This window comes from Anopheles nili, chromosome 2 (genome assembly GCF_943737925.1).
Source record: "Anopheles nili chromosome 2, idAnoNiliSN_F5_01, whole genome shotgun sequence".
NCBI classification, from domain to species: Eukaryota; Metazoa; Arthropoda; class Insecta; order Diptera; family Culicidae; genus Anopheles; species Anopheles nili.
The window spans coordinates 43082300-43107930 of NC_071291.1; the positions used below are offsets into that span (position 1 = coordinate 43082300).

General features: G+C 48.1%; 2 protein-coding genes across 2 annotated transcripts; one reads left to right on the forward strand and one right to left on the reverse strand.

Moving 5' to 3' along the window:
• The first annotated feature begins 428 nt into the window (after nucleotides 1–428).
• Nucleotides 429–24308, forward strand: LOC128721910 (spectrin alpha chain). Its single transcript, XM_053815713.1, has 13 exons — nucleotides 429–563; nucleotides 2969–3136; nucleotides 8006–8122; nucleotides 8576–13759; nucleotides 13843–13988; nucleotides 14248–14298; nucleotides 14683–14797; nucleotides 14876–20704; nucleotides 20805–21041; nucleotides 21133–21367; nucleotides 21447–21593; nucleotides 21980–22498; nucleotides 23230–24308. The coding sequence occupies exons 1-13, from the start codon at nucleotides 444–446 to the stop codon at nucleotides 23502–23504; spliced, it is 13143 nt and encodes a 4380-aa protein (XP_053671688.1). The 5' UTR covers nucleotides 429–443; the 3' UTR covers nucleotides 23505–24308.
• A 55-nt stretch (nucleotides 24309–24363) lies between these two features.
• Nucleotides 24364–25127, reverse strand: LOC128720034 (nucleolar protein 16). The gene is made up of 2 exons (XM_053813678.1): nucleotides 25024–25127; nucleotides 24364–24947 (listed from the first exon to the last, which is right to left on the reverse strand). Exons 1-2 carry the CDS (start codon nucleotides 25125–25127, stop codon nucleotides 24446–24448), a joined length of 606 nt encoding a protein of 201 aa, XP_053669653.1. The 3' UTR covers nucleotides 24364–24445.
• Between the last annotated feature and the right edge of the window lie 504 nt (nucleotides 25128–25631).

A 25631-nucleotide genomic window follows, 5' to 3' on the forward strand; every position in this document is an offset into this window, starting at 1 on the left:
TACTGGTTTGTGCAATAGCTGCAGCCACCAATGTCAGAAACTGCATCACCCGCGGTCTATTAAAAGAGATTCAAGGTGATAAGTAGCGTTTGTTGAGAAGACGCCGACTAATGGGTGGGATTGAGCGGGTTGTCTTTTAAACAGATGATAACGCTGCTCCTACTGTAATCGATGCACAATCGAGAAGCCGATTCGTAAACATTGGCATCGCTGTAATAAACGCAATGTAAACTGTTTATATTTGCCACATTTGCCCGTTAATTAACGCTACGAGGAAAAAAAAAACAACTCCCATACTGTATGCATAACCTTTGCATTTGCGCTTATCTCGTCGTCTACATCCAGCTTATTTTAATATTTTTTTTTCGCATTGCTCTCTTGCTCTTTCTGCAGGTTCCAATTATGAACCATTCGGGTTCACACAGGTACAACAGCGCACCAACATGACGCAACGCGAGGGCATCCACAAGTTCGAGAATGAGCGTATAAAAACGCTGCAGGAGGAGCGTCTGCACATCCAGAAGAAGACGTTTACAAAATGGATGAACTCATTTCTGGTCAAGGTAGGTGAAAAGGTCGGGTAAAAAGTGGAAAAATGGTAAATGACCACGGTCATGTTTTGATTGGTATCGTAAATTCTCTTCTTATCACTTCCAATCACTCAAACGAACCGACCGAATGACTCTTATCTATCTATTTATAACTTCGCACCCATCTGGTAGTTTGTGTGTCAACTTTTATTTCTGTTTTGAAATCTATTTATTTGTGTCCTTCTCTAACTATCCCACTGTGGTCCTTAGTTTTGTTTTGCTCGCAAACCACCGGACTGCGAACGTGATAAATTATCACATGAGCAAAAATCACTACGATTTATTTATAGCGATGATAACCGCGCGAAGAAAAAGGTGTGTCCTTTCGTTCCAGCTTTTATTTCCCATTGTTGTTTTCCACACCTAGCTTCCGTTCTGTTCGGTTTTTCCGTCACGCCATTTGCATAACGTACGCGCGCATTACAAATGGTTGCAATTTAACATGATCGCCAATCCTTACGCCTATTTACCGTAGGTGTAGGCAATAAACCAAACACCTCCCGCATCAGCTAGTCTGGACGAGGAAAAAAAAGCAAGCTTTAATAACGAAAAAAAGAAATATCTTATCTGCGGTGAAGCGAGTGTGTGTGTGAGTTTTTCCTCCCTTTTCGTACTCCATTAGCAAAAATTAATATCTCATGCCCCACGGGGGGTTGCCCGTGAGCATGCGATATCTTTGCGCCATACTTTTTGTCTGTTTTTGTTTCACTTTGTTTAGGAATTAACTCCCTCCCGCGTGTGGCCTGGAGCGAAGGTCTCACTTCTTCAGCTAGAAACGCACCCGCTCGAGTAGGATTGCGGAAAATTCCAAAGCGTTCCGATTCGAGCGCGCGTGCCGACCTGAGGAATTGGCACATCCGCCGGGACGAACCGACGAGAGGCGTGTTTCTTTTACCAATCTGCACTCCCCACACACACACACCCCTTCATGAGGCCTTGGTCAAGTGCACCTTCCCCGATAACACCTGAAGGGGGAGGGGGGTGCGTTTTCGCACGAATGCACCATTGTTTGATTGTCTCCTTTTTCTCAATTCACGACGTCCCATACCCCAAGAAGCGGGGGATAAATGCAATCAAGACGGCAGTGGGTGCAATAAAAATGGGTCAGATCTTGGAAGGTGATAAGCATAACACTCAACCAAGACAGAGAGAGAGAGAAAGAGAGTGGGGGTGGGTTAGTGGGCCATGCAACGTGCGAATGCTCGTGAGCGTGTCTGGTTAGAAAGTGCAATTGTTTCTGTTTTGTGTTCTACTGTACGTTTTCCTTCTCAACTCGGTGTGGAACGCTTTGGTAGAACATGGTTTGGCTTCTTTGGCATGGTTTTCCTCCTTTTCATTAGTGCCCTTTTGGGCGTACTACGAAGGCTCGCTTCTGGTAGTTAACACCCGAGACTTACCGCGATATGACACGCCATAAAATGTTCAACTCATATCGCGTAGGTGTACACAGCCTTCGGAAGGCAATTGGGCGGACAGGATTGGCACCTCGAATGACTCATACCAGCCGTTCCCGGGCAGCAGTCAACCGTGAAGCGAACCAAACGATCACCTAACGATCCGGGTACGATCGTAGTAGAATGGTGCGAACGCGTGTTCTACATTCGCGTCCGAATGCCCATGCTAATGAATAACGGATTTTCTGTTTTTCTCCGGTTTACCGTGAAGTTGCTTCCCTTCGTTGCACGTTTTCTCGCGTGTTTCACATCTCCTTTCCCCCACTCAACCAAGGGCCGTTGTGCTAATGAGAAGGTCCAAAAATCCCGCCAACTTTGGGGTGTGTGCTGCTGGGAAGACAAATTAGCACCAGCGGGAGGTTAGTGATCACATCGACGCTTTACTGCTGCTGATTGGCGAAAGCATTTAGCCGACGTCTTTTTGCTGCGTCCATAAATCATGGGAGCAAACTTTAGATCCACCGCTAAATATCGGGAATGTTGGGAGAAAACATTTTTTTTTATCCGCGAGCGAAGATCCTATCTCGAAAACGAGAAAGGGTTGGCGATGAAACATTTGGCGCTTTGAAATCTATCCTGAAAAAGATAAATCGAGCCCAAGAAAAAAAACAGAGTGCCAGTGTTTCATGTATAAATATAATCGCTGGAAATTAGATTTAAAATTTTTACAAATTTTTTTTCAATTTTCACACTTTAAACAATTGATTCGATCCAAAGCAGCAACACCTCACAGTTTGCAACGATTCCTTCACGCGCAACAGTAAATTACACATTGGGCGGCAGCACATTCCGTTTCTCTAGCTTCTCTATTTTTGTTTCGTTGTTTGAAGATTGATTTGAGCACTACTAATTCCTTTCGTTTCGATGTTGCTTTTTCTTCTAATTTTTCCCCCCCTTTTTGTGTTCTCTTCCAATCTCTCCCAGGCCAAGATGGAGGTCGACGACCTGTTCACCGATCTGGCGGACGGTATCAAGCTGCTGAAGTTGCTGGAAATCATCTCCGGCGAGAAGCTGGGCAAGCCGAACAGTGGCCGCATGCGTGTACATAAGATAGAGAACGTGAACAAAAGCTTAGCCTTTCTGCACACGAAGGTAAGTAAATGAGAACGGCGCATTAGTTTTCCCGCTTATCAGCTGTGTGTGCGTGTGTGTGGAAAACGATCCCAAACGTTAGTCGTGATTCATTGCTTCGGTGCTCTGTGAGATTACAACACGACAATCACAATGCTTCCCATAAAGGCATTTGGTCAGCTTTTCTTTTCGTCAATCCTCGCGCCGACGATGAGAATATAAAATTTTAACACACACCTGTAAACTTTTACTTTCCCAATCGTCCGACCCAGCGTTACGGCACACGGCGTTACGGATCGGCGAGCATTTGGGGCGGATCCAACACCAACAAAGCCATCGGGGCGTTGCGGTCACCCACGTGGCTCATGCGTGCTTCCGATGTTGATGATTTTAAAATGATTTCTTTCGCACCTCCCAATTCCACCTACCAAAATCATTCACCAGAATTGGGGGGGCAATATGGAGTTATAAAATTTCCATACAACAAACCCCCGTTGTTGACGTAATGGCGTGCGGGTCAAGTAGGAGCCCGAAAAAAAGCTATCTTGCCCTGCTTTTTGGGCGTGACAACTTACCTTGCAGGGGTGCAAACGTCAAAGTATGACCTCACACTGGACTCTGGCCGCTGGAATTACGCAACCTTGACCCAGGTTATGGCCGGACGGTTGTGGAAAAGGGCCAGGAGCGAATGAATTGCGCTCCACACGTCAATCGACAAAGGGCAGCCCCGGATGGACAGCATTGTTGGGTCCGATCGATTGTAGATAGAGCGCACGCTATATCGATTTGTTTCCACTTATGTGAAGGGTACGTCATCGAAACGTGGATCGATCGTGTTTGTGGTGAACATTTATTCACAGGGGTAACACAGAAGCCGTACTTTGTTTACAGATGTATTAATACCACGCGTGTACCACGATAAGAATATAGACCATTGAAGGGTATTTATTTGTCCTTTTTTATTATTGGTCCGCTAGTCCGATGGAACCATCCATAACATACGCGTCTAATCTGGCGATAATCGTCGCTTGAAGCGGACCTGTTAAGTGGTGGTTTTATCAAATACACAATTTCTAGGTCGAACGCCTTTAGGTTCTCCCACCAGCTCGTGATTATTAGTAGGATCTAAAGCGGGTGATTGAGCTCTGAGAAGCTCTAGCAGCTGTTTGCGTCCAATGTTTCGCTGGACGTGATCTCCACGTCAAAGAATAGCCGACGGATCGTGTCTGCCCGTTATCAGACCGTCGTGCAGGCGGAACTTTGTGCCACCAACGGCGAAGGATGAGGATGATGACTATCGAGTGAAGCATGCAAGGAATCAGCGGTAAAAGCTTGCAGAAGTCCAACCAGATCAGATCACCGCAGGGTGCCGCGGTAGCACGAGTAGTGTGACATTGTTGTGGATTTCTTTCCTTTTCCAAGAAACACAACAGTCACGTTTTGCGCGGTAGCCTCGCTGCTGCTCTGCCAGGTGGCGGGGGAGGCTAATCCTTGGAGCGAACAGCCCAGGGTGTGGTTTAGCCTCCACAATGAATGTTGTTGCTCGCTCGTCGCAAAGCCATTCCCACTATCAAGATCCAGTTATGAATGCTTAAGTGGTTCGAAGTTTTTTATTGCTTTTTTTTCATTTTCTACAATATTACTAAAAAGTTGCAGCCACAACTGGTCGATAGGTCACGTTCCACGGTCTTTACCAAGATCCCGTTTGGGTATTGTTTTCACCACGAACGGGCTTTCCAATGGGTGCTGAATAATGCATCAGGCGCCTTCCCATCGGCACGTCAGCGAAATTCATTTAATATTGCGCTTGGCTTGAACGCTTATTGTAAGCGTTGACATATTTTGAGCGAATCGAAGGGTGGAAGATTGCAGATTTGTTTGAATATGCTACTGCCTTATATTGGGGGTCCAATCGAGAGCCTTCTCGTAAAGGTTGATTAGCCCATTATCCCGTGAGGTAGTTCAAGAAAACCAGCTGATAGGGGAAATCGAACAAGTCTGCATGGAAGCCTCGCTTATCTGAAGGTGCATTCTCGGAGTTCCAATGCACGCCTTGAGCCGATTTCACTTTCAAGACCAACGACGTAGTACCACTCCTCTCAAGTAGCATACCAATAGTGGATAAGTTTCCCTATCGTACCCTACCTACTCGATGGCGTTCAAATGCCCCAGAGCGCGCCTCTTCCATTACCGTGAGAGTTGGCTAATTTTTGGCTATCGTTTGTCTACCGATAGCGTGAGGTGTAAGTGTGCAGCATTTTATGAGCATTTGCTAAAAGCCGATACTTGACCATCATCGAATCGCACTGGGACTACCTTGATTGTGGCTTAAGTGGGCAATTCGTTAGCCCAAAGTGATGGAAAAACGGCTTTTTGCAGGGTTTTAACACTCGTTATCCCCGGTTGGATTAGCTTTGGGGCAGGCAGTGGTGCAAGTTCCTCAAGTTCACTGACTCTAGCGCCGTTACGCGTAAAGAAGGGAAAGGGCCACCGCACCTTCCCTTTGGCCAAAACGCCGGCGAAGTGTAACGCGTGTGTAAGCCGAGGGAGAAATCAGCTCCAACGGTTCGTTTTCCTTTCTGCTGCCTAATGTCTCAATAGGACACTTCCTTGTTGCGGTCGAATGGTTCACGCAGGAAACGTGCACTATTTCGCAGGGAAAGAGAGAGAGAGAGGGAGAGAGTACGTTCGTTGCCAAAACGGCTATTGGTAAAACATTCGCCGGAAATGGACAGATTCGCCCTAGGCCTAGGTGAAGCACCCAGCGAAGGGAACTGAAGAAAGCCCTCCGGTAAGCGTAAGCTTCGGTTCAGGTCCCGGTAATGCATTTGCTGTTGATGTTGTGCCGCCACGCGGATTCATGGTTTTTTGACTGAAATGTCTAATGCAATTATGTTGATAGGGAGGGACTGTTGGTGCCGGTAAATTATCGTCCATCGTTCGCTGTACCGGCTAATGGAGGAAAGCTGTTCGAGAAGATAGTCAATCCACGGTAGACAAAGCCCAGGAAAATGGCACAGTTTGTCACCGACCTTCTCGTACACAAACACACACGGCTAAAATCGCAATAATTAACACCACTTCCGCACCAGATTCGGCCATTTCTAAGGGGCTACTTCAACAACCTGGTCATTGAGCTCGAATGGCCGCGAGTGAAAGACACTATGTAGTCGCACGCTTTCTAAGCTCGTGCGTGATTTGCATGTCAAAATCGCTTCCCAAATTGAATTAACGATTCGCCCGGGAAGTACCTTTCGCTGGACCTGCGGCCACACCGTGCCCTTCCTGGTTCTGACCGGATTGTGTTCCATTCCGTTGTTGGCGGCCTCGTTACGACAGACCACTGTCGATGCACGTTGCCTACGAATGGGTATGCGAAATATGCAAACTCTCGAGTGTTGAATGACCGCCGGGTTTTGGGTGGACTTTAGCACTGGCAACCGATTGAACCAGACCGGCGGATGTGGAAGCGTAACGAACAGCGTTTCAAGCGCGTGTCTATGCATAAGACCCATTGGTCGGTGGTGAAATTTGGTTACAGTGACGATTGTGGTTGATAAAGTGTGACATATTGTCCACCTGCTGGCATACACAAGTAGGTTGCATAGCAGATGGAGCATAAGGGGTTTGTTTGTTCACTTTCACGAGCTACGAGGGTTTGATGAGCGATTTTCACACACTGTACCTTCGAGAGGTTTAGGTTTAAAAATGTTAAACAATGTCCAAATGGCATTCTTTTGCCATTAGACATTGAAGCGAAAGCCAATTAGCTTCCAAGTAGAACCGTTTTTGTTTTGCTCTGTTACGCAAACCTACCAAATCCGGAAGGGACGAACAGCCATCTTCAGTTTGTCGATTAACATCAAAGGGGGAAACCTCGCGGCATCCAACCAACAAAGATGAACGATTGACTTCGAACATAATACACAAATTTGTACGCCATTTGTCTAACGCGGATCTCATACCCATCCGTTGATTACACAATCATCCGTTTTCTTCACACGCTTCACACGCAGGAAGCATAAGATGTGCTCCTTACAGCAGCGATATGTTGCAGATGAGAGGGCTCTGAAGAGGGATTGGCATTCATTTCTCACCGGTGCCGATTCTCGAGTCGATTGCCCAGTTTGCGCCCTTTTTCTTTTCAATTATGCCGTGGTGGAGGCTCAGGTACGAACAGGTGATGTATGTGGTAAATTAGCTTCCTCCAGCGGAGCGGCCAGTAGGGATGAGACGACGTCGTTCCCAGCTGGAGAGAATGTTGTGGCTGGCTGTGAAGGAAATTCGATCCGTTCGAATCGAAACTTTCTGCATTTCAGGGTGCGCAATGGGGTTGGGGAGAATCGGGCGCGTTTTTCACCCGCCGCCCAGAAGATTGAAGCTAATTCAATTAGTCTGGACTGGAGCGCGAAACAACATCAGCGCGAGAACAGTTAACGGTCGAGATTCGTGGGGCAGAAATGCGAAAAGAAAAACCTTACCAAGGTACTCTGCCGTTTGTGGAAGAAGATCCTCTAACGGCGGTTCAAGAGCTTCGATGTGTGCGTTATTTTTTGATTTGCTCTTTTTAGACCATTTTAAAGAAATCGATAGAAAATTGTGTGGAATGTTGGATAGGTGAGGGCTGGGTATCGATCCGAGAAGGGGAAAGCTCTAGCAATAGGCTGATTAGTTTTTCATTAGCATTTTTCGCCCATCCATAGTCACATCACCCGTAATATAGGAAGCTGTACGAAGATGGGGAAAATGGCCCAGAGGCAGCGGGCCATTATGAGAAATGCCGCCCATTATTAACCTGCCCCGCCGATTGTCTTGTGACGGGGTGGGGGTTTGCGTTCATCATTTGGGGCTACCTTTTTCACACATTCCTGTCGCTTTCCTTTTCCACAGGTTCGCTTGGAGTCGATCGGAGCGGAAGACATCGTCGACCATAATCCCCGCCTTATTCTTGGCCTCATTTGGACCATCATTCTGCGTTTCCAGATACAGGAGATCGAAATCGATGTGGTAAGTGTTGCTGGCGTCCCGGGCAAGCAAGGGTAAAACGCCTCCGTCCTGCTTGGTAACGCTTGAACGATAAACTTGCATTATGCTAATAAAATCATTAATTTATTATCGGCTATCAGCGGCCTCGCCGTTGTCTGGACTGCCGATCGGTGTCAGCGCTAAGAGTAGATTATGGATTGTTATCAAGTTTGTAGTAAGACGATTTGATTGCTCGCGCGAGAGCGTTTCAATGGTTTCATTTGGTGTTCCTAAAGAGTCTAATAAGTGTAGAACCTGTTTTTTTTTTGTCGTCGTCGTTTAGATCATTCATTTCAGTTTCTACAGACTCGCTCTAGCCATTAGCGTAGCTTAGCATCGACTGGTGTTTCTAAGCCCGTAATGGAGATCTTACGTTGAAATAGGCAAGAACCCGCTGATGTATATTCTAATGCGATATTCCATTTTTGTTTGCAGGACGAAGAAAATGAATCATCGGAAAAGAAATCCGCCAAAGACGCACTGTTGCTGTGGTGTCAGCGAAAAACCCACGGCTACCAGCATGTGCACATCACCGATTTTACCAACTCGTGGCGTTCCGGACTCGGTTTCAACGCGCTCATCCACTCGCACAGACCGGATCTGTTCGACTACAACAGCCTCGTGCCGGGACGGAACATCGAAAATCTTAACCATGCGTTCGAGCTGGCGGACCGGGAGCTGGGCATACCGCAGCTGCTGGATGCGGAGGACATCGATACGGCCCGGCCGGACGAGAAGTCGATCCTCACGTACGTGGCGTCCTATTACCACACGTTCGCGCGGATGAAGAGTGAGCAGAAGGGTGGCAAGCGTATCGCGAACATCGTCAACAAGCTGATGGATGCGGACAAAAAGAAGATGCAGTTTGAGCAGCTGATTACGAACCTGCTGAGTTGGATAAGGTCGAAGACGGTGGAGCTAGAGAAGCGGAACTTTCCCAACTCGGTTGAAGGTATCCAGGGTGAGCTGTTGGCGTTTAAGGAGTACCGCACGGTCGAGAAACCACCCAAGTATAAGGAGCGTAGCGAGATCGAGGCGTTGTACTTCCACGTCAACACGCTGCTAAAATCGTTGAACCAACCGCACTACACACCGCAGGATGGCAAAATGATTAATGACATCGAAAAAGCCTGGCAACGGTTGGAGAACGCCGAGCACAACAGAGAGGTTGCACTGCGCGACGAACTGTTGCGGCAGGAGAAGCTGGAGCAGCTTAACTTTAAGTTCGAAAAGAAGTCCGTGCTGCGAGAGGGCTACCTGAACGAGATGATCCAGGTGTTGACTGATCCGCGATATGGACCCGCCCTGCGGCAGGTGGACGCGACAGTCAAGAAGCACGAGGCCATTTCAGCGGACATCCTTGCTCGGGCGGATCGATTCAACGATCTTACCGACATGTGCAACGAGCTACACGCGGAGAACTACCACGGTAGGGAGCGAGTGAAGAAACGCGAGCTGGAGGTTATCACGAAGTGGAAGGAGTTACTCGAACTGCTGGAAAATCACAAGCAGAAACTCTCGCAGATGAGCTCCCTGATGAATCTGCTGCGTGAGATCGATGCGACAATGACCACAGTGAGAGCACTACAAGGGCAGTTTGCTTCGGAGGATGTGGGACCGCATTTGTTGGGCGTAGAAGAGCTCCTGCAGGCCCATTCCTTGCTCGAACTACAAGTGACGACGTTAGGCGAAACGCAACGTCGCTACATTCGCCAGGGCGAAGCGTTCAAGCGGGGCGATTACAAGGATACCAGCCAGCTGGACGCCAAGCTGGCCGAACTGGCCCAGCTGTACCAGGAGCTGCAGGCGATGAGTGCAGCTCGACGGGCGCGCCTAGACGAAGCCCACGATTTCTATCAGTTTGTGGAGGATCACGAGAACGAAGAGGGATGGCTCGTGGATAAGCAGCGCATCTGTAAGGCGGGTATCACGGCCAAGGACCTGCGGGCGGTAATGTCGCTCCAACAGAAGCACAAAGCGCTTGAGGACGAGATGAAAGTCCGCAAACCAAAGTCCAACCAGATCACGGAGGCCGGCAAAAAACTGATCGTAGACAAGCATTCGCGTTTGGCGGAAGTGCAGGTTAAGATCGATTCGCTGCAGGAGCACTGGAAGGCGTTGGAAGACCTGGTCGAGCTGCGTAAACGTCAACTGGAGGATGCGGCAGAAGCCTACCAGTACTATGCCGACGCAAACGAGGCTGACTCGTGGTTGAACGAAAAGATGGCCTTAGTTGCGTCGGACGACTTCGGTGTTGATGAACCATCTGCCCAGGCACTACTGCAGCGCCACCGTGACCTGCAGGGTGAACTGAACGCGTACTCAGGCGACATTCTGAATCTGAATCAGCAGGCCGAAAAGCTGATCAAGGCTGGCATCTGCACGTTAGACCTATCGGCCGATCCGGAACCGGTGCAGGAGCTTGAACAGGAGGAGTGGGTAAACGAGACACGGCTAGTTCCGAAGGAAGTGTGGGAAGATGAGCCAGTGGAGCGGCTGGAGCACCGCACGGTAACGGAGAACAAACTGCTGCCACATGTCCAAGCGCTGTACCGCTTCGAGGGCCAAAACATGAAGGTGGCCAAGGGTGACCTGATGATTCTGCAGAACAAGAGCAATGTCGATTGGTGGAACGTGCGCAAGCTGGACGGCTCTGAAGGATTCGTGCCGGCGAACTACGTGAAAGAAATCGAACCCCGGCTGGTGCCGTGCTTGGTGCGCAAGGCGGAAAAGATCAAGACGATGCAGAAGGTGAAGAAAACGATCCTAGTGAAGGAAGTGATACAAGTGAAACGCGTGCGTCCAGCGAAGGTGAGCCAGGTGAAGCCATTGGTGAAACGTCGTGCGAAGGATGACGATATGACGGCGATTGATAGTAACGATAGCGTCGATAAGCGCCAAAAGCATATAAACGGCACGTACGATCAACTGCAGGATCTCGCCGAGAGGCGACGCGCCCTGCTGGAAGATTCGATCTGTTTGTTCCGCTTCTACCGCGAGTGCGACGATTTCGAGAAGTGGATCAAAGATAAGGAGAAGATGCTGCGCACCGACGATCCAAAAGGAAGCGTGGAAACCGCCAAGCGACAGTTCGAGACGTTCGTAAATGATCTGTCCGCGTCCTCGAAGCGTGTTGAGGCGATTGATTCCGACGTGGAGGACTTCGTGCGCCAGGGTCACTCGCAGCTGGATAAGGTGAAGGCTCGCCAGCGGCAGATTCACCAGATGTGGGAGCATCTGAATTACTTGAAGCGGCAGAAAGAGAAGAATCTAGAAGGTGCGTCTAGCGTGGAACTGTTCTATCGAACGTGTGAGGAAGCAATCGATTGGATGAACGAAAAGATGACCCAGCTCGATACGGCCGAAGTTGGTCCTGATCTGAAGACCGTACAAGCGCTGCAACGCCGTCACGAGAATCTCGAACGAGAGTTGGCTCCGGTAAAGGAGAAGGTAAGCCGAGTGAATTTGCTAGGCAACACGGTGAAAAACTCGTACCCATCCGAGCGTGAAAACGTGAGCGAAAAGCAACGCGAAATTCAGGACCTGTGGCAAAAAGTGCAGCAAAAGGCAAAGGAGCGTCGTTCGCGGTTGGAAAATGCCGTGGGGCAACAAATTTTCAACAACAGCACAAAGGCGTTGCTCGGCTGGATAGCGGAGAGCAACAATCAGTTGAACGCCGAAGAAACTGCGCGCGATGTTGAAACGGCAGAGAAGCTGTTGAAGAAGCACAAGGATTTGGGCGAAGACATCAACGCACACGACGACGAATTCGTGCAGCTCGCAAAGCTAGGTCAGCAAATCCTAGAGTGCAATCCTGCCCTTTCGGAGGATCCCGAGATAGCGAACAAAATTGCGAAACTTGAAGCCGAACGGCAGCGGTTGCACGGAGTGTGGTTGGCAAAGGAAAAGAAACTGCAACAGTGTATCGAGCTGCAAGTTTTCAACCGCGAGGCGGACAAAATCGACGCGACTACCAAGAGTCACGAGGCGTATCTGGAGTACGATGATTTAGGCAACTCGCTGGATGACGTGGAAGCGATTATGAAGCGCCACATTGACTTTGAAAATTCGCTCGGAGCGCAGGATAAGATCCTGAAAAATTTCTCCGAAAGTGCCGACCGGTTGATACGCAACAATCACTACGAATCAAAGTACATCGACGAACGCCGGGCCCAGGTGTTGGCCCGTCGCGAAGGGGTTAAAAACTTGGCCCAACAGCGACGGAACGCACTGCAGGCGTCGAAGGACTTCCAAAAGTTCTCGGCGGACGTGGACGATCTTGACAGGTGGTTGGCAGATAAAACGAAAATTGCCAGTGACGAAAGCTACAAGGATCTATCGAATCTGCCCCGCAAACTGCAGAAACATAGCGCTTTCGATCGCGAGCTACGTGCCAATGAAGGTCAGCTGCGTATGGTCAACAAGGAGGGTGAATCACTGATCAAGACAAACAACCGTACGGACGAAGTGAACAGCATGCTGTCTGCGGTCAATCGCAAATGGAAGGATCTGGTAGCCATGTCCCTGGAGAAAGGACGTCGTTTAGAGCAGGCGGCATTACAGCGCGAACACAACCGCTACATTGAAGACTCGAAAAGCAAGTTCGAAGAGCTGGATCACGCGCTGCAAAGCAAGCAGGTTGGTAACGATCTGCGTAGTTGCAAGGAGCTGATGAACAAGCACCAGATTCTTGAGAACGACATCGCTCTGTGGGAGCAGAAGGTAGCCGAACTGGTGATGACTGGAGAGGAGATGGCGCTCGAAGGCCATTTCGATGCAAACAACATCAAAAACGAGACCAAAAAGCTGCAAGCGCAGTTTGCTGGCTTGAAGAAACCTGCCCAGCAACGGCGAGACGCGCTCGATGAAAGTTTACGCTTCCACAAGTTCGTCTTTGAGCTGGACACGGAGTTACAGTGGATCAACGAACACCTGCCCGCGGCCAAGTCAGATGTGATCGGTCAGAACCTTCATCAAGCACAGAGCCTGTCGAAGAAACACAAGAAACTGGAAGCCGAAATAGAGGGTCACCAGCCGATGATCAACAAAGCACTGACTTCTGCCGAAAATCTGATCAACCAGAACCATCCGGAAAGGGCCAAGGTGAAGGAATTGTGTAATACACTTGAAAAGATGTGGGCGGAGCTGCAGGAAAAATCGGACGAACGATCGCGCAAGCTGGACCTTTCACTCAAAGCTCAGCAATACTTATCCGAAGCTGGTGAGATCGAAACATGGCTTGGCGAGCGTAACAATGTGCTGCGCTCCTCAGACTATGGACGTGATCGGGATTCGGCAACGAAGCTGCTGACCAAACACAAGGTAATCGAGCTGGAGCTGGACACTTACTCTGGTATCGTTTCGGAGATGGGCCACACAGCGTCGGCCATGATTGCGTCGAAGCATCCGGACAGCAAGATGATTGCCACCAAGCAGCAGTTAATCGAGAAAATGTTAAAATCCCTGCAAAAGCTTGCCGGCCAACGGCAGTTACGCCTGATGGAGAGCCTGTACCGCCACGAGTACTTCATGGAATCCGCAGAGCTGGAACAGTGGATGAAAGAGCAGGAACAAGCCGTCAATTCGGAAGACTATGGTCATGACTACGAGCATCTGCTGGTAAGCTAGAGGGTTCTACAGAGTTTTCCTTTGTTGTGGTAGCACGTAACCAAATCCAAATCGTATTTTCTGTGCTCTTTTAGATTCTTCAAAACAAATTTGACGATTTAAAACACCGCATTGAGGTTGGAGCAGAACGCTATAACCAGTGTGAAAACTTCGCCAAAAAGCTGATCGGCGGTGACAGCCCGTATGTGTCGGAAATCGAAAGACGTCAAGAATTGTTAAGGTATGTTGTGAATAAGGGATCAATTAATTTTCTTACAAATATCCGATCTCGGATGGTCTCGATCGGATTTGTACAGTTTCAACACTAACTCGCTGAATCTTTCTTTACCTGTGTTTACTCCTATATACGGTACCTATGTCTTTCCTTGCTGTGCATGCCCTCTCCTACCGTTCCTTCTACCACTGTATATCATCTACTGTCCTGTATGAACCGAACACAAATCAAAAACACACACGAAATCAATGAATTTTCCATGAAGATCATATTCCGAAGCACAGTTGGATGTCGTCGAACTGTACGAAAAGTTACGGTAATTGTACCATTTTCCTAGTATATCTTTTTTTGCTAGTGCGCCTAACTATACGAGTCTTACATGTTCTTGTTTCTATTGGTTGTTGCTAATGCGTCATCGATGTTGCTAGCCTCGATCGTTTCAAACTAAACAACGTTGCTTTATCAATTTACCATCATTTAGTATTCTTTATCTCATCTCATGTGTACCTAAGCAAAATAATTTATCATCGAGCAATATTGGACTGATTATCATTTCTTCGAACATCATATTCATTCGGTATCCATTGTACAAACGTGATGTCGTGTGTATGTAATGTAGTATCTGTGTAAAAATATATCATTATGTGTTTATCTTTTGTTATACTTTTTGTATTAACACAACTTTCGTCTGTGTCTTTAGCAATGCTTGGCAGCAACTCCTTGAGCAGCTGGATGCGCGCGAAAAGAAACTTCATGCTGCTGGTGAAATTCATCGGTTCCACCGTGACGCTGCTGAAGCACTGTTCCGTATTCAGGTAAGGGGAATAAATTGTTTTTTTTTTCGCGTATATACAATATGTAAAACATGTGTTTCGTTTTAAACCTTTACGCAGGACAAAAATGCAGCACTGTCGAGTGAACTTGGAAAGGATTTAAATTCTGCCTTGGCTTTAGCACGCAAGCACGAGGCATTTGAAAATGAACTTGTACCTCTGGAGGCGCAACTGCAAGTGCTGGTGGATGATTCGCAACGTCTGCAAACGAAATATCCCGGAGACAATGCCAAGGCCATCGCAGCCGAGCAGGAAAACGTCATTCAGTACTGGAACATACTTAAAGAAAAATCGGCCCTACGCAATGATCAGCTGCACGCGAGCTGTGATTTGCAGCACTTCCTAACGCAAGTGCGCGATCTAATGTCCTGGGCCACGAACCTAAGGGCGGCACTGCAAGCCGAAGAGCATGTCAGCGATGCTGCTGGCGCCACGGCACTGAAGATCCAGCATGATGCCATATATGGTGAAATCGAGGCACGCGAACAGACGTTCCGGGAATTGAACGAATTGAGCGATTCCATGGTACAGACGGGACATTATGCGGCGACGGAGGTAGAAGAAAAATGTTCGGCGCTACTGGATGAGCGAGCCAAACTGCACTCAGCATATAACAAAAAGAAGATTTTGTTAGAACAAAAGATCGATCTGTTCTGCTTCATGCGAGACGCCAAGGTGATAGATAACATTTCCAGCGGCCAAGAAGCAACACTGACCAGCTCCGATTTCGGTCAAACGGTCGAGGTGGTGCAGGATCAGGTAAAAAGGCATGAAGCGTTCGAGAAGCTCATTCAAGCGCAGGACGAGAAGGTGGCGATCCTGCAAGATCACGGCCGTAAGCTAGTAGAACAGAATCACTACGATAGCGAAAACATTCGTCGACGTCTGCGAGAGATTGTGGAGCGACGCCAAAAGGTTAAGGATTTGTGCACTTTGCGGCGGCAGAAGCTAGCGAATGCGCTTCTGTACGCGCAGTTTATTCGCGACTGTGCAGAAGCAGGTGCGTGGATCAATGAAAAACAGAAGAAGCTGGAGGCGGATGCACACAGCTATGCCGGTGTGAGTAATATGGAAGATAAGGTTAAACGGTTGAAGAAGCTACAAGCATTCGATGCTGAGGTCAACGCCAACGAGGGACGCATTCGTGAGGTACGAGACAAAGGTGAACAGCTTATCGCCAAAAAGCACGAGTGCGCTGGCGAAATCCAGACGGAACTAGCGAATCTGATGAAATCTTGGGATGTCCTGTTAAACGAGCTGAAATCGAGAAACCGCGGGCTGAAGGAAGCGCAAGACATATTGGAGTTCAACACGCAGCTCGACAAGCTGGAGGCCTGGATTCGGGACAAAGAAATGATGATTCATGCTGGCGAGACAGGTCGCGATTTGGAGCATTGCAACGCATTGCGTCGGAAACTGGATGATGTGGATAGTGACATGCGAGTCGATGATCAACGCATCAAGAACATTAACCAGTTGGCGGATAAACTGGTCAGCCAGGATAAGGTCGAAGGAAAGAACGTACAACAGCGTAGAGAGAACTTCAACAGCAAGTGGAAATCGTTGCAGGGGGCGTTGGGTCGCTATAGAGACCTGCTCGCGGGAGCGTACGAAATTCACGTATTCAATCGGGATGTGGATGATACCGCAGAGCGAATCGGTGAAAAGATGCTTGCAATGAACGTTGAAGATACAGGTCGCGATCTTTCCGCCGTGGAAGCTCTGAAACGTAAGCAAGAAGCCATCGAACGGGACATGACGGCGGTGGAACAGAAGATCCGCGAACACGAAACCAGTGCCGCCACGCTGGTAGACAAGTACCCGGACAATGCGATCAATATCGTGGAGAACCTCGACGTACTGAAGTTGCATTGGCAGGAGTTGCAGGGCGCGAGCGTAAAGCGAGCGAGTTCACTGGAGCAAGGCTACACGGCTCACAAGTTCACGGCAGACGTGAAAGAGCTGGAATTGTGGGCTAATGAAATGGTGAAGCGAATGGATTCTGCCGCCAATCCAGCCACCATCGCCGATTGCGTGGCACAGATTCAGTTGCATAATGAGCGCAAGGCCGAAATCGACGGCAGAGATCGTATTTTCCACGATCTGCAGGAGCACGGTGTGCGCCTAGTGGCCGAAAATCGTGAGCAGTCCATTCGCAACGATCACGTGGAGAAGGCGCTGCGCAATTTAGAGGATCTGAACAAGCATTTGCATGATTCGTGGAAAGGTCGCAGCCGCGGTCTAAAGGAAACTCATCAGCTGCAGTTGTTCAAGGAACAGGCAGATCAGATCGTGGAATGGTTGACAAACAAAGAGGCATTCCTCAATAATGACGATCTCGGTGAGTCTTTTACGGCCGTGGAGGCACTAATGAAGAAGCATGAGGCGTTCGAGAAGCTGTTGCACTCAAATCGCATCGATGAGCTAGAACGGTTTGCAGAGAAAATTTTGGCTGATAATCCTTTCGAAGCCGACGTAATTAAGCAGCGTCTGTATGCGGTGATAAATCGCAAGGATAAGCTGCTGGCCTCGGCTGCAGCACGAAAGCAAAAACTGCGGGAAAGCTTACAGTTACAACAGTTCCTGCGGGCTTTGTATGAGGTTCAAAAATGGATCAATCAGAAGATGCAAATAGCGCTAGACGAGAACTATCGGGAATCGAGTAATTTGCAGAGTAAAATACAAAAACATGTCGCTTTCGACGCAGAACTGTTGGCCAACTCTGGTCGTGTAACTGCCATCATCGAGGGTGGAGAATCGTTGATCAATGCCGAACATTACGCCAGCAATATAGTGCAAGAGCAACTCGACTCGGTGGAGAGCGAATGGCAGCAATTACGCGAGGCTTCCCGTGAAAAGAAGGAACGCTTGGCAGAAGCTTATGAAGCACTGCTTTTCCAGCGCAGTCTTGAAGATTTCAAAAATTGGATGGACGAAGTTGAGGGACAGCTCTCGTCAGAGGATTACGGACGCGATCTTGCATCAGTACACAATCTGCTGAAGAAGCATGATATGCTCGAGGCAGACGTAGCCCATCACGCGGACATATGCGAGCAAATCAAGGCGACGGATGCGAAGATGCTTGCATCGGATCATTTCCTGAAAGATGAGCTGCACGAAAGTGCAATGCTTACGGTCAAACGGTACCATTCGCTTCACGAACCAACCACCATTCGACGTGACAACCTTGAGGATTCGCTGCAGTTGCATCAATTCTTGCGCGATGCCGAGGATGAGCTTTTGTGGCTAAATGAAAAGGAACCACAGGCGGCGTCGAAAGACCTTGGCAGTAGTTTGACCGCAGTGCAAAGTCTACAGAAAAAACACCAGGCCCTCGAAGCGGAGATTCTCATTCAAGAGCCCGTCATTTCGGCACTGGTGCAACGCGGCCAGCAGATGATCCGCGACAACCACTACGCGGTGGAACAGATCGAGCGACAGTGCGGTCAACTGCAGAGCAAACTGGTCAATTTGCGCAACCTCACAAACGTGCGGCGGTTGCGGTTGCTAGACGCTGTGGAAAGCCAGCAGTTTTATGCTGAAACGAACGAGGCTGAGTTTTGGTTGCGTGAGAAAAAGCCAATCATATCGTCGCAGGACTATGGCAAAGACGAAGATTCGGTAAGTTCATTGCAGAAAAAGCTGGACGCTTTGCAGCGCGAGTTGAGTGCATTCCGGCCCACGGTGGAGAAAATCGAAAAGTTGGCCAGCGGTCTCCAGGAGCGCGGTCACTTCGATAGCGAAAGGATCAAGGGAAAGAACGATAAGATCCAGTATCAGTTCCAAGAGTTGAACCGCTTGGCGACGGAGCGCGAGAAGAAGCTGGCCGAGACGAAGAAACTGTACGAATTTGTGCGCGAGATCGATGATCTGCAGGAGTGGATCGAGATCCAGATAACGACTGCCGGATCAGAAGAGTATGGCACGGACGTAGAGCATGTCGAGCAGCTAACGGTTCAGTTCGAGTCGTTTGTTTCCAACCTGAACTCGAACGAGGGACGTGTGGCCACTTGCATTGCAAAGGGAGAGTCGCTGCTGAGTGAGGGTAACCTGAACAAAGACACGATCAAGGCGAAACGTGACGAAACCAAGCAGTTGTGGGAGGAGTTGAAAGACTTAGTAGTGGCGCGGCAAGAAGCGTTGGCCGGTGCTCGACAGGTGCACGTGTTTGATCGTACTGCCGACGAAACGATCGCATGGATCAACGAAAAGATTTCGTCTGTTCTGTCCGAGGATTATGGTCACGATTTGGAGACAATTCAGTCGCTGGTACGCACGCATGAAGCATTCGAAGCGGAACTGGGCGCCATCAAGGAACAGCTAGAGTCAGTCGTGGCCGAAGCGCAGAAGCTCGGAGACACTTACCCCGACGCGAAGGAGCACATCGAAGTGAAACGAGACGAAACGATTGAAGTGTGGTCCGAACTAAAGGACCGCACAATGCAGCGTAAGGAGAAGCTGATGCAAGCCGAACAACTGCAGGCGTACTTCGATGAGTATCGTGATCTGATGGCCTGGATAAACGAGATGCTGGCGAAGATTACGGCACCGGATCTTGCTAAAGATGTCGCTGGCGCTGAAGCATTGATCGGCAAGCTAAAGGAGCATCGTACTGAGGTAGATGCCCGTAATGAAGCGTTCGAAGTTTTCAACCGCACCGGTCGCAAGTTGATCCAGGATAAGCACTTCCTGTCCAACGAAGTGCATGATAAGATTGCAGTGTTAGATCAACGGAAGCGCCTGCTCGACAACACGATTGTGCAGCGTAATGAAATGTACGAGCTGAATCTAGATACGCAGCATTTCCTTAAGGAAGCGGAGGACATGGAGGGCTGGATCATCAGCCGGCAGGTGCAGCTGAAGGAATCGAAGCTCGGTGACTCGATCGCGCAGGTCGAGGATCTTATACGCAAGCACGAAGATTTCGAGAAGACGGTCGCTGCCCAGGAAGAAAAGGTGCTGACCCTCAAGCGTATTACACTGCTAGAGCTGAAGTTCAAGAAGCAGCTGGAAGCTGAACAGGCCGCTCGTGTTGCCGAAAAGGAACGCATCGAGCGCGAGCGCCATGAAGTACTAAAACAGAAGGAAGTGCAACGCATTACTGAGGAGCGTCGGCGCCGTGAACCCGGATCGGTTAATGGCTACAACGACGGATTAGGAGCGGTGTCCGGCAGCACTAGTCATCACCACCTATCGCCTGGCAATACCAGCGGATCAATGATGTCCGACCGCAACGACTCTGGTGCTCTGAACACATCCAATCTCAGTGCTGGTACGGCGTCTAACGTAAGTGGTGTGGACCAGACCAGTCCAGTGCAGAAATCGAACTCGTTCGCTACGATGCTTCAGGAGCGACTGCGTCGTGGATCCGATAGTAACATCAAACGCGCAGAAAGCATGAAGATGGGTATAAAGCCGGTTAAGCGAGCACCCTCATTCACGACTCGACGCCGCGCTCAGAGCTTCCGGAAGAATCAACGTCCAGGCGCTGTTGAAGCAGACGCATCCCTGCTGCCCCCTGTAGAAGTGCAGGGCATGCTGGAACGCAAGCACGAGTTGCAATCGGGCGGAAAGAAGGCCCCGGTGAGATCGTGGAAGCCATTCTACACCGTATTGTGTGGTCAGCTGTTGTGCTTCTTCAAGGACGGTGAAGATTTCGCTATGCAAAGAGCGGCTACGGCGCCGGTAAACATCCTGAATGCAAAGTGCGAGCGAGCTGAAGATTACACGAAGAAGAAGAACGTGTTCCGGCTGGTGCTGCTTGATGGTTCCGTGTTCCTGTTCATGACCAACTCGAAGGACTCGTTGAGCGAGTGGGTGAACAAGATCGCTTTCCATGCTGCGCTACCGCCGAACCTGCAGCTAATGAGTTACGATGAATCGATGAAGGTAAGCAACACGGAATATAACAATTTTGTGTGCAACAAAATTATCTATGTCTCCGCAAATATAGTACTAATGTACGCATGTGTATTTTTTCCACGTACAGCAAAACAATAGCGCTCCGGACGTGAAATCAATTAGTTCTGCACAATCACCAACTCCGGAACGGAGCGATGCCGCTTCGTCCATTAGTTCACGTACTTCGTCCCCTGACAGTCAGCGCCGGGATTCGCGCACCTCACTGAACAGTGCCAAATCGGGATCGGGCAGCAACGGAAGTTTCCACACGCCCCAGACCAACTTCCTGCAGAGGCAAAAGGAGCTACGCGAGCAAGAGCTACAGGTTTGGCAATAGAAAGATACAATAAAAGTCAGTTTTCTGATAGTATAACGCGCTAACGAGTATTCGTGTGCTTTTTTTTCATTTCCAACAGCATCAGCGTATGGCCTCAAGTCAGCAAAACCAGCCTAATCTCCCTTCGCCGACGATGCCAGCACCGTTGGCGGAAGGATATGGGTTGGCCGACAAGCCTCCGATTCCACCACGTGGCATGCCACCGCCCGTCCCTCAGCGGCAGTCCAGTACAGACAACGTGCTGAATAACAACAACAATGGTACCGTCCAAATGCGCTCGAAAACTGGCCTAGGTGGCAGTCCCAATGGAAGTGGTGAGTGGCCAAACTAACGAGCGTGTAAGTTTTAGTATTTTGGACGACTTAAATAAGTACGTTTTTTTCATTTCGGTAGATTACGACAATGCCAACGTTACCAGTGGAATGCGACCGTACTCCATGCAACCGGGAACCATGGGCAACAAATCAACGCCTGCCTCACAGAACGGAAACGGCAGTGGCGAAGACGTGTGGCAACGTAACAGTGAAATGAGAAGCTCAGGTAAGATTCCAGTACCTTACAGGATATTGCATTCGGGTTCCTATCGTTGAAAAAGAAAAACAACACCAAAAGCCTTACCTATGCCGGAAATAGCAATTCCAGAAGTCGTCAATCATAAAAAAACGCTACCATGTTTAGTACGTAAGCCACACTCCGCACCTTGACCACAGTATTGTGTCGGCAATGCAAGGATGGGGCTATGAAAATTGTAATTTTATGTGTCATCTATCTGTTGCTAATGTATGTGTCTTATTCCTTCTAAATCCCCGAACCCCATCCTACGTGTCCCTCCTATGTCGCCCACGTTGACTGTTGCTAATCTTGCGAAAATTAAAAATCTGCACCATCCAACACCCGCCATGTTCGGACCGGATATCTCGCGTTAGAATATTCAGCACCACCTCTTCCCGCGACATCGCCGCCGTTAAGCACGTTTACACCGTTGAAGCCTCCGTCCGGCTATCAGCATCCTGCGCAGCACTACCAGCAACCGCCGGTGGCCGCTACCGGAACCTCATCTTTCCAACCGCCACACACAAACCACCACGTGCAGCAGCAAAAACATCAGATCGATCAATTCATCCGGCGCGAGCAGCAACCGGGTGGTATCCCGGGTAACCCGGGTCAATGGGCACAGCATCCTACCGGCGGTGGACCGAGTGGAGTGCCCGGCAACAACGGCACCTCGCGCACCACGTGGCACCATCCGATGGCAACGATGCCACCGGCAGGCAACGGAACCGGTGCCAATAGTGAAAACCAAGCGTTCCACAACAATGGAAATGGAAACGGCAAACACAACCATAACCACCACTCGCATCTTCACATGCAGGCTCCGCTGCCACCGCAGCACAACAGCAGCAATACCTTTGGCAACACTATCAACCTGGACGGCTACAACACCGGTACCGCCTCTCAAGCATACAAACACGTTTGCACTTTACAAATCCACCCGTTCCCGGTTGCCTAATCTTTTTTTATTTCCATTCCCAAAGTGTGCTTTTCTAATGATGGAACCCTAACTTTCCTTTTCCTGATTCGTTCGTGCTGTGGTTTTTATGTCCTATGTTGTGTCCTCTATGTCTAACGGGAAAGCGATGGAAATGCTCGTGAACATTCATATCGCTATACGGGTTATTCCAAAAATTAACATCGATTTGAAATTCGAACCGGTTAACAAAAGCTAAAAGTCGGTAACTTGAGCTGTTCAATTTTGGTTGAAATATTTCAGTAGTTCTAATAATGTGAAATATTTCAACAGTGGTGTGAAGGTTTTCTGGCGAGTCGGTAATACTAATTTGCTCTGGGTAAACTGTTCTTGTGTTCAAATTAACCGGAATGTTACAGAAATTAGTTCGTATACTAAAATATTTGAAATTTTCAAAAAAAAAAACCTCAGTTCAGGCTAATCTTTCTTAATCTCCATTTTATTGGAAGGAAAAACTAGGAAAACGCAAGTTATCTATCTGGCGAAGAGTATTGTAAATTTACACGTCTACTGTTAGGTTTCAACTGTTTCGTGCACGTTGGTTATGGTCTTGGTTGATACTTAACTTTGAACAATGTATGGTAGATACTTCAACTAATTGCTTTGTCCGTTTTGTCTTTCTCTATTCATAATTTACTTTATGTCCAGGCTGGGGTCAGACTAGATTCGACTCATCGCGACCAACGTCTTTGCCACCGCCGGGAAGCAATAATAATATGGGCATCGGTAATACCGGCGGTCAGGATTTTGTTCATCTGATTGCGGGCGGTGGTAGCAGTAGCAGTGGCGGTCGTCATCAATCCGCTGAAAGCTCGAGCGAAAGCGAAGCCAGCTTCAACAAGGGCAGCAAGGATGCGAGTAGCAAAGACAAAAAAGGAGTCTTTCGGATATTCTCCAAGAAGAAGTCAAAGCACACGAGCTAAGCTGACCATGCTTAAGAAATGGCTTTTTTTTCTTCCGGAGCGCATCCGCTATAGTGGAGTTATTTTATCCCATTTCCAAGATACGCGCATATTAGACATATTATTGATAGGCTTTGTTTATTTCACGTGATTTGCATACACGATCGTCGTATGTGTTGTGTATGTGTATACGTTGTTTTAATATTTACTCTTGGTTAGCCTCATTCCTGCCTCCACGGTAAACAAAGCCATGCAGGAGGTTAATCGCCGTTTGATTCTGCGAGCAGCAAAGCGCGATGCACCTAAAGCAAAGCGCACGTGCATCTATTTAACAAGAAAAACTTTATTTTATCATACTTTTGTAGCATGTAACTATTTTTGTGTGTGTGTTGGCCTAATATGTCGCTTATGTGTTTTCTATTGTTTAAGGTGTAAAAGAGTGAGTGCAACTAAATATTGAATAATTAAATGGCAACTATCCCTAGGTAAAAAGAGAAAGCACATAAAATCGATAGTTGTTTTCGCTTTTAAGTATAAAAAATAACAATTGTTCAGATTGTCCTTTAAACAAACCGAAATTCGAGATAGCCTATTAGTTTACCAGCTTGTGAACAACAATTTGCTATGTGCATAAATCCTCTATTTTTCTGATGGTCCAGTTAAGTATACCCGACATATGCAGAATCAGATGATAAGAAAAGTAGGACGGTAGATAGGTTTAAAAATATTTTCTGAGAAATTTACGTTTCGTTAGATTATTAAATCGATGCATAAAATATAATAAGAAAGTTATTGAATAAACATTTTTTCTCCATCGGCGGTGTTTCATGGTAGGATTCATTCTCATTTTGTTTAGTAAGTAGAGTTGATGTGTAGAGCAGAGTTTTTATTTGAATGAAGTTTCTTAAGCAATATTTTAAACCGAAATTATTTAGAACTGTGGCTCATGATAATGTGCTAGTCTACGATTCGTCATCCGTACAGAACTCCTTCCACCGAGGATCTTCGGGGTCGTTCATGTCACACTCGAGCCAGCCCTTTTTCTCAAGGTATGGTGTGCACTGATCCGGAATGCGTAGAAATTTCTGAATTTTGGTGCGAAATTGTCTCCACGTTTCCTGTTCGTAGTTACGTCTGTCACGAACCATCGCTTGATAGTTAAATCCGTACCGATCAATCATGGTCGTTATTTGTTGGACCTGCGAGCGTGGCAACTGAAACCGAGTTCCGGCAAATTCGTTTGCGTCCCGTTCAAGCTGTTCGGCGACGTACTGTTTCGATGCCGGACGTCGTGAACGGGCACCGTGCTTCGTCTTCTTGCCTGCTAGCTCCTTTTCCATGGCTTTTATTTGATGTTTCACATTTGGAATGGAAATGGCGCGGTTCACGTCGTAGACCAAGCCCATGTCGCTAATATTTTTAGACGGATTTTTCTTCGGATCATAAGCCGCTCGAATTTCCGAACTGTGAAAAAAAATGTATGGGTAAGAGTGGATACAACACTTCCGAAAACCGGCTTAGCCCGATATCAACAGCATACTTTTTTATTGTCCCATTGCGACGATCCTTCTGTGATAACCGTTTTCTGTTCCTAGAGAAATCGTACTTTTGGTTTTTCTTCGTTTTTCTCAATCGACGCACCATGGTGAACGGTTAGAAAACAGTGTAAAACAATAAAATACTCCAAGAGATGTTTACAAAACCAACCCGAAACACATGTGCGCGCTCCATCAACATCTAATGTCAATTCCTCGACGTGCCACGGCTGAGATAAACAAACGTCCCAAGGCACATTTTTTGACAGTAACTGCCCAGATACATTTACTGCATCAAAAAGTTACTTTGTGGGATTTTTATGCATCCGAACGAGACTAAGTGTAGTGCTAAATACAGCTTACAACATATAATTCATAGGAGTAATAGAAAATTGTAATCCCGGGTGAACTATACCTGCTACACAAGTTCTGCGACCGGGCAAACGTCAAATTTGTTTGTGTGGTAGTATTTGCCCAGGAGGGGTTACAGAAGGGGTATTCTGTTGACGTTTGCTTCAGGTACCGCAGTGTCGATATAAATAACGTTCGCTTGGATTATAATTTATTGGCAAAAAAAACTACGAATTAATGTAGTTCCCGCGGTTCGATTCGT

Excerpts from the sequence above, each read along its gene's own strand:
- LOC128721910 (XM_053815713.1), top strand. The coding sequence starts at position 444 with ATGACGCAACGCGAGGGCATCCACAAGTTCGAGAATGAGCGTATAAAA. Across the intron at positions 3,137-8,005 it reads TAGCCTTTCTGCACACGAAG|GTTCGCTTGGAGTCGATCGG; the intron begins GTAAGTAAATGA and ends CCTTTTCCACAG. Across the intron at positions 21,368-21,446 it reads TGGCAGTCCCAATGGAAGTG|ATTACGACAATGCCAACGTT; the intron begins GTGAGTGGCCAA and ends TCATTTCGGTAG.
- LOC128720034 (XM_053813678.1), bottom strand. The coding sequence starts at position 25,127 with ATGGTGCGTCGATTGAGAAAAACGAAGAAAAACCAAAAGTACGATTTC. Across the intron at positions 24,948-25,023 it reads CGCAATGGGACAATAAAAAA|TTCGGAAATTCGAGCGGCTT; the intron begins GTATGCTGTTGA and ends TTTTTTTCACAG.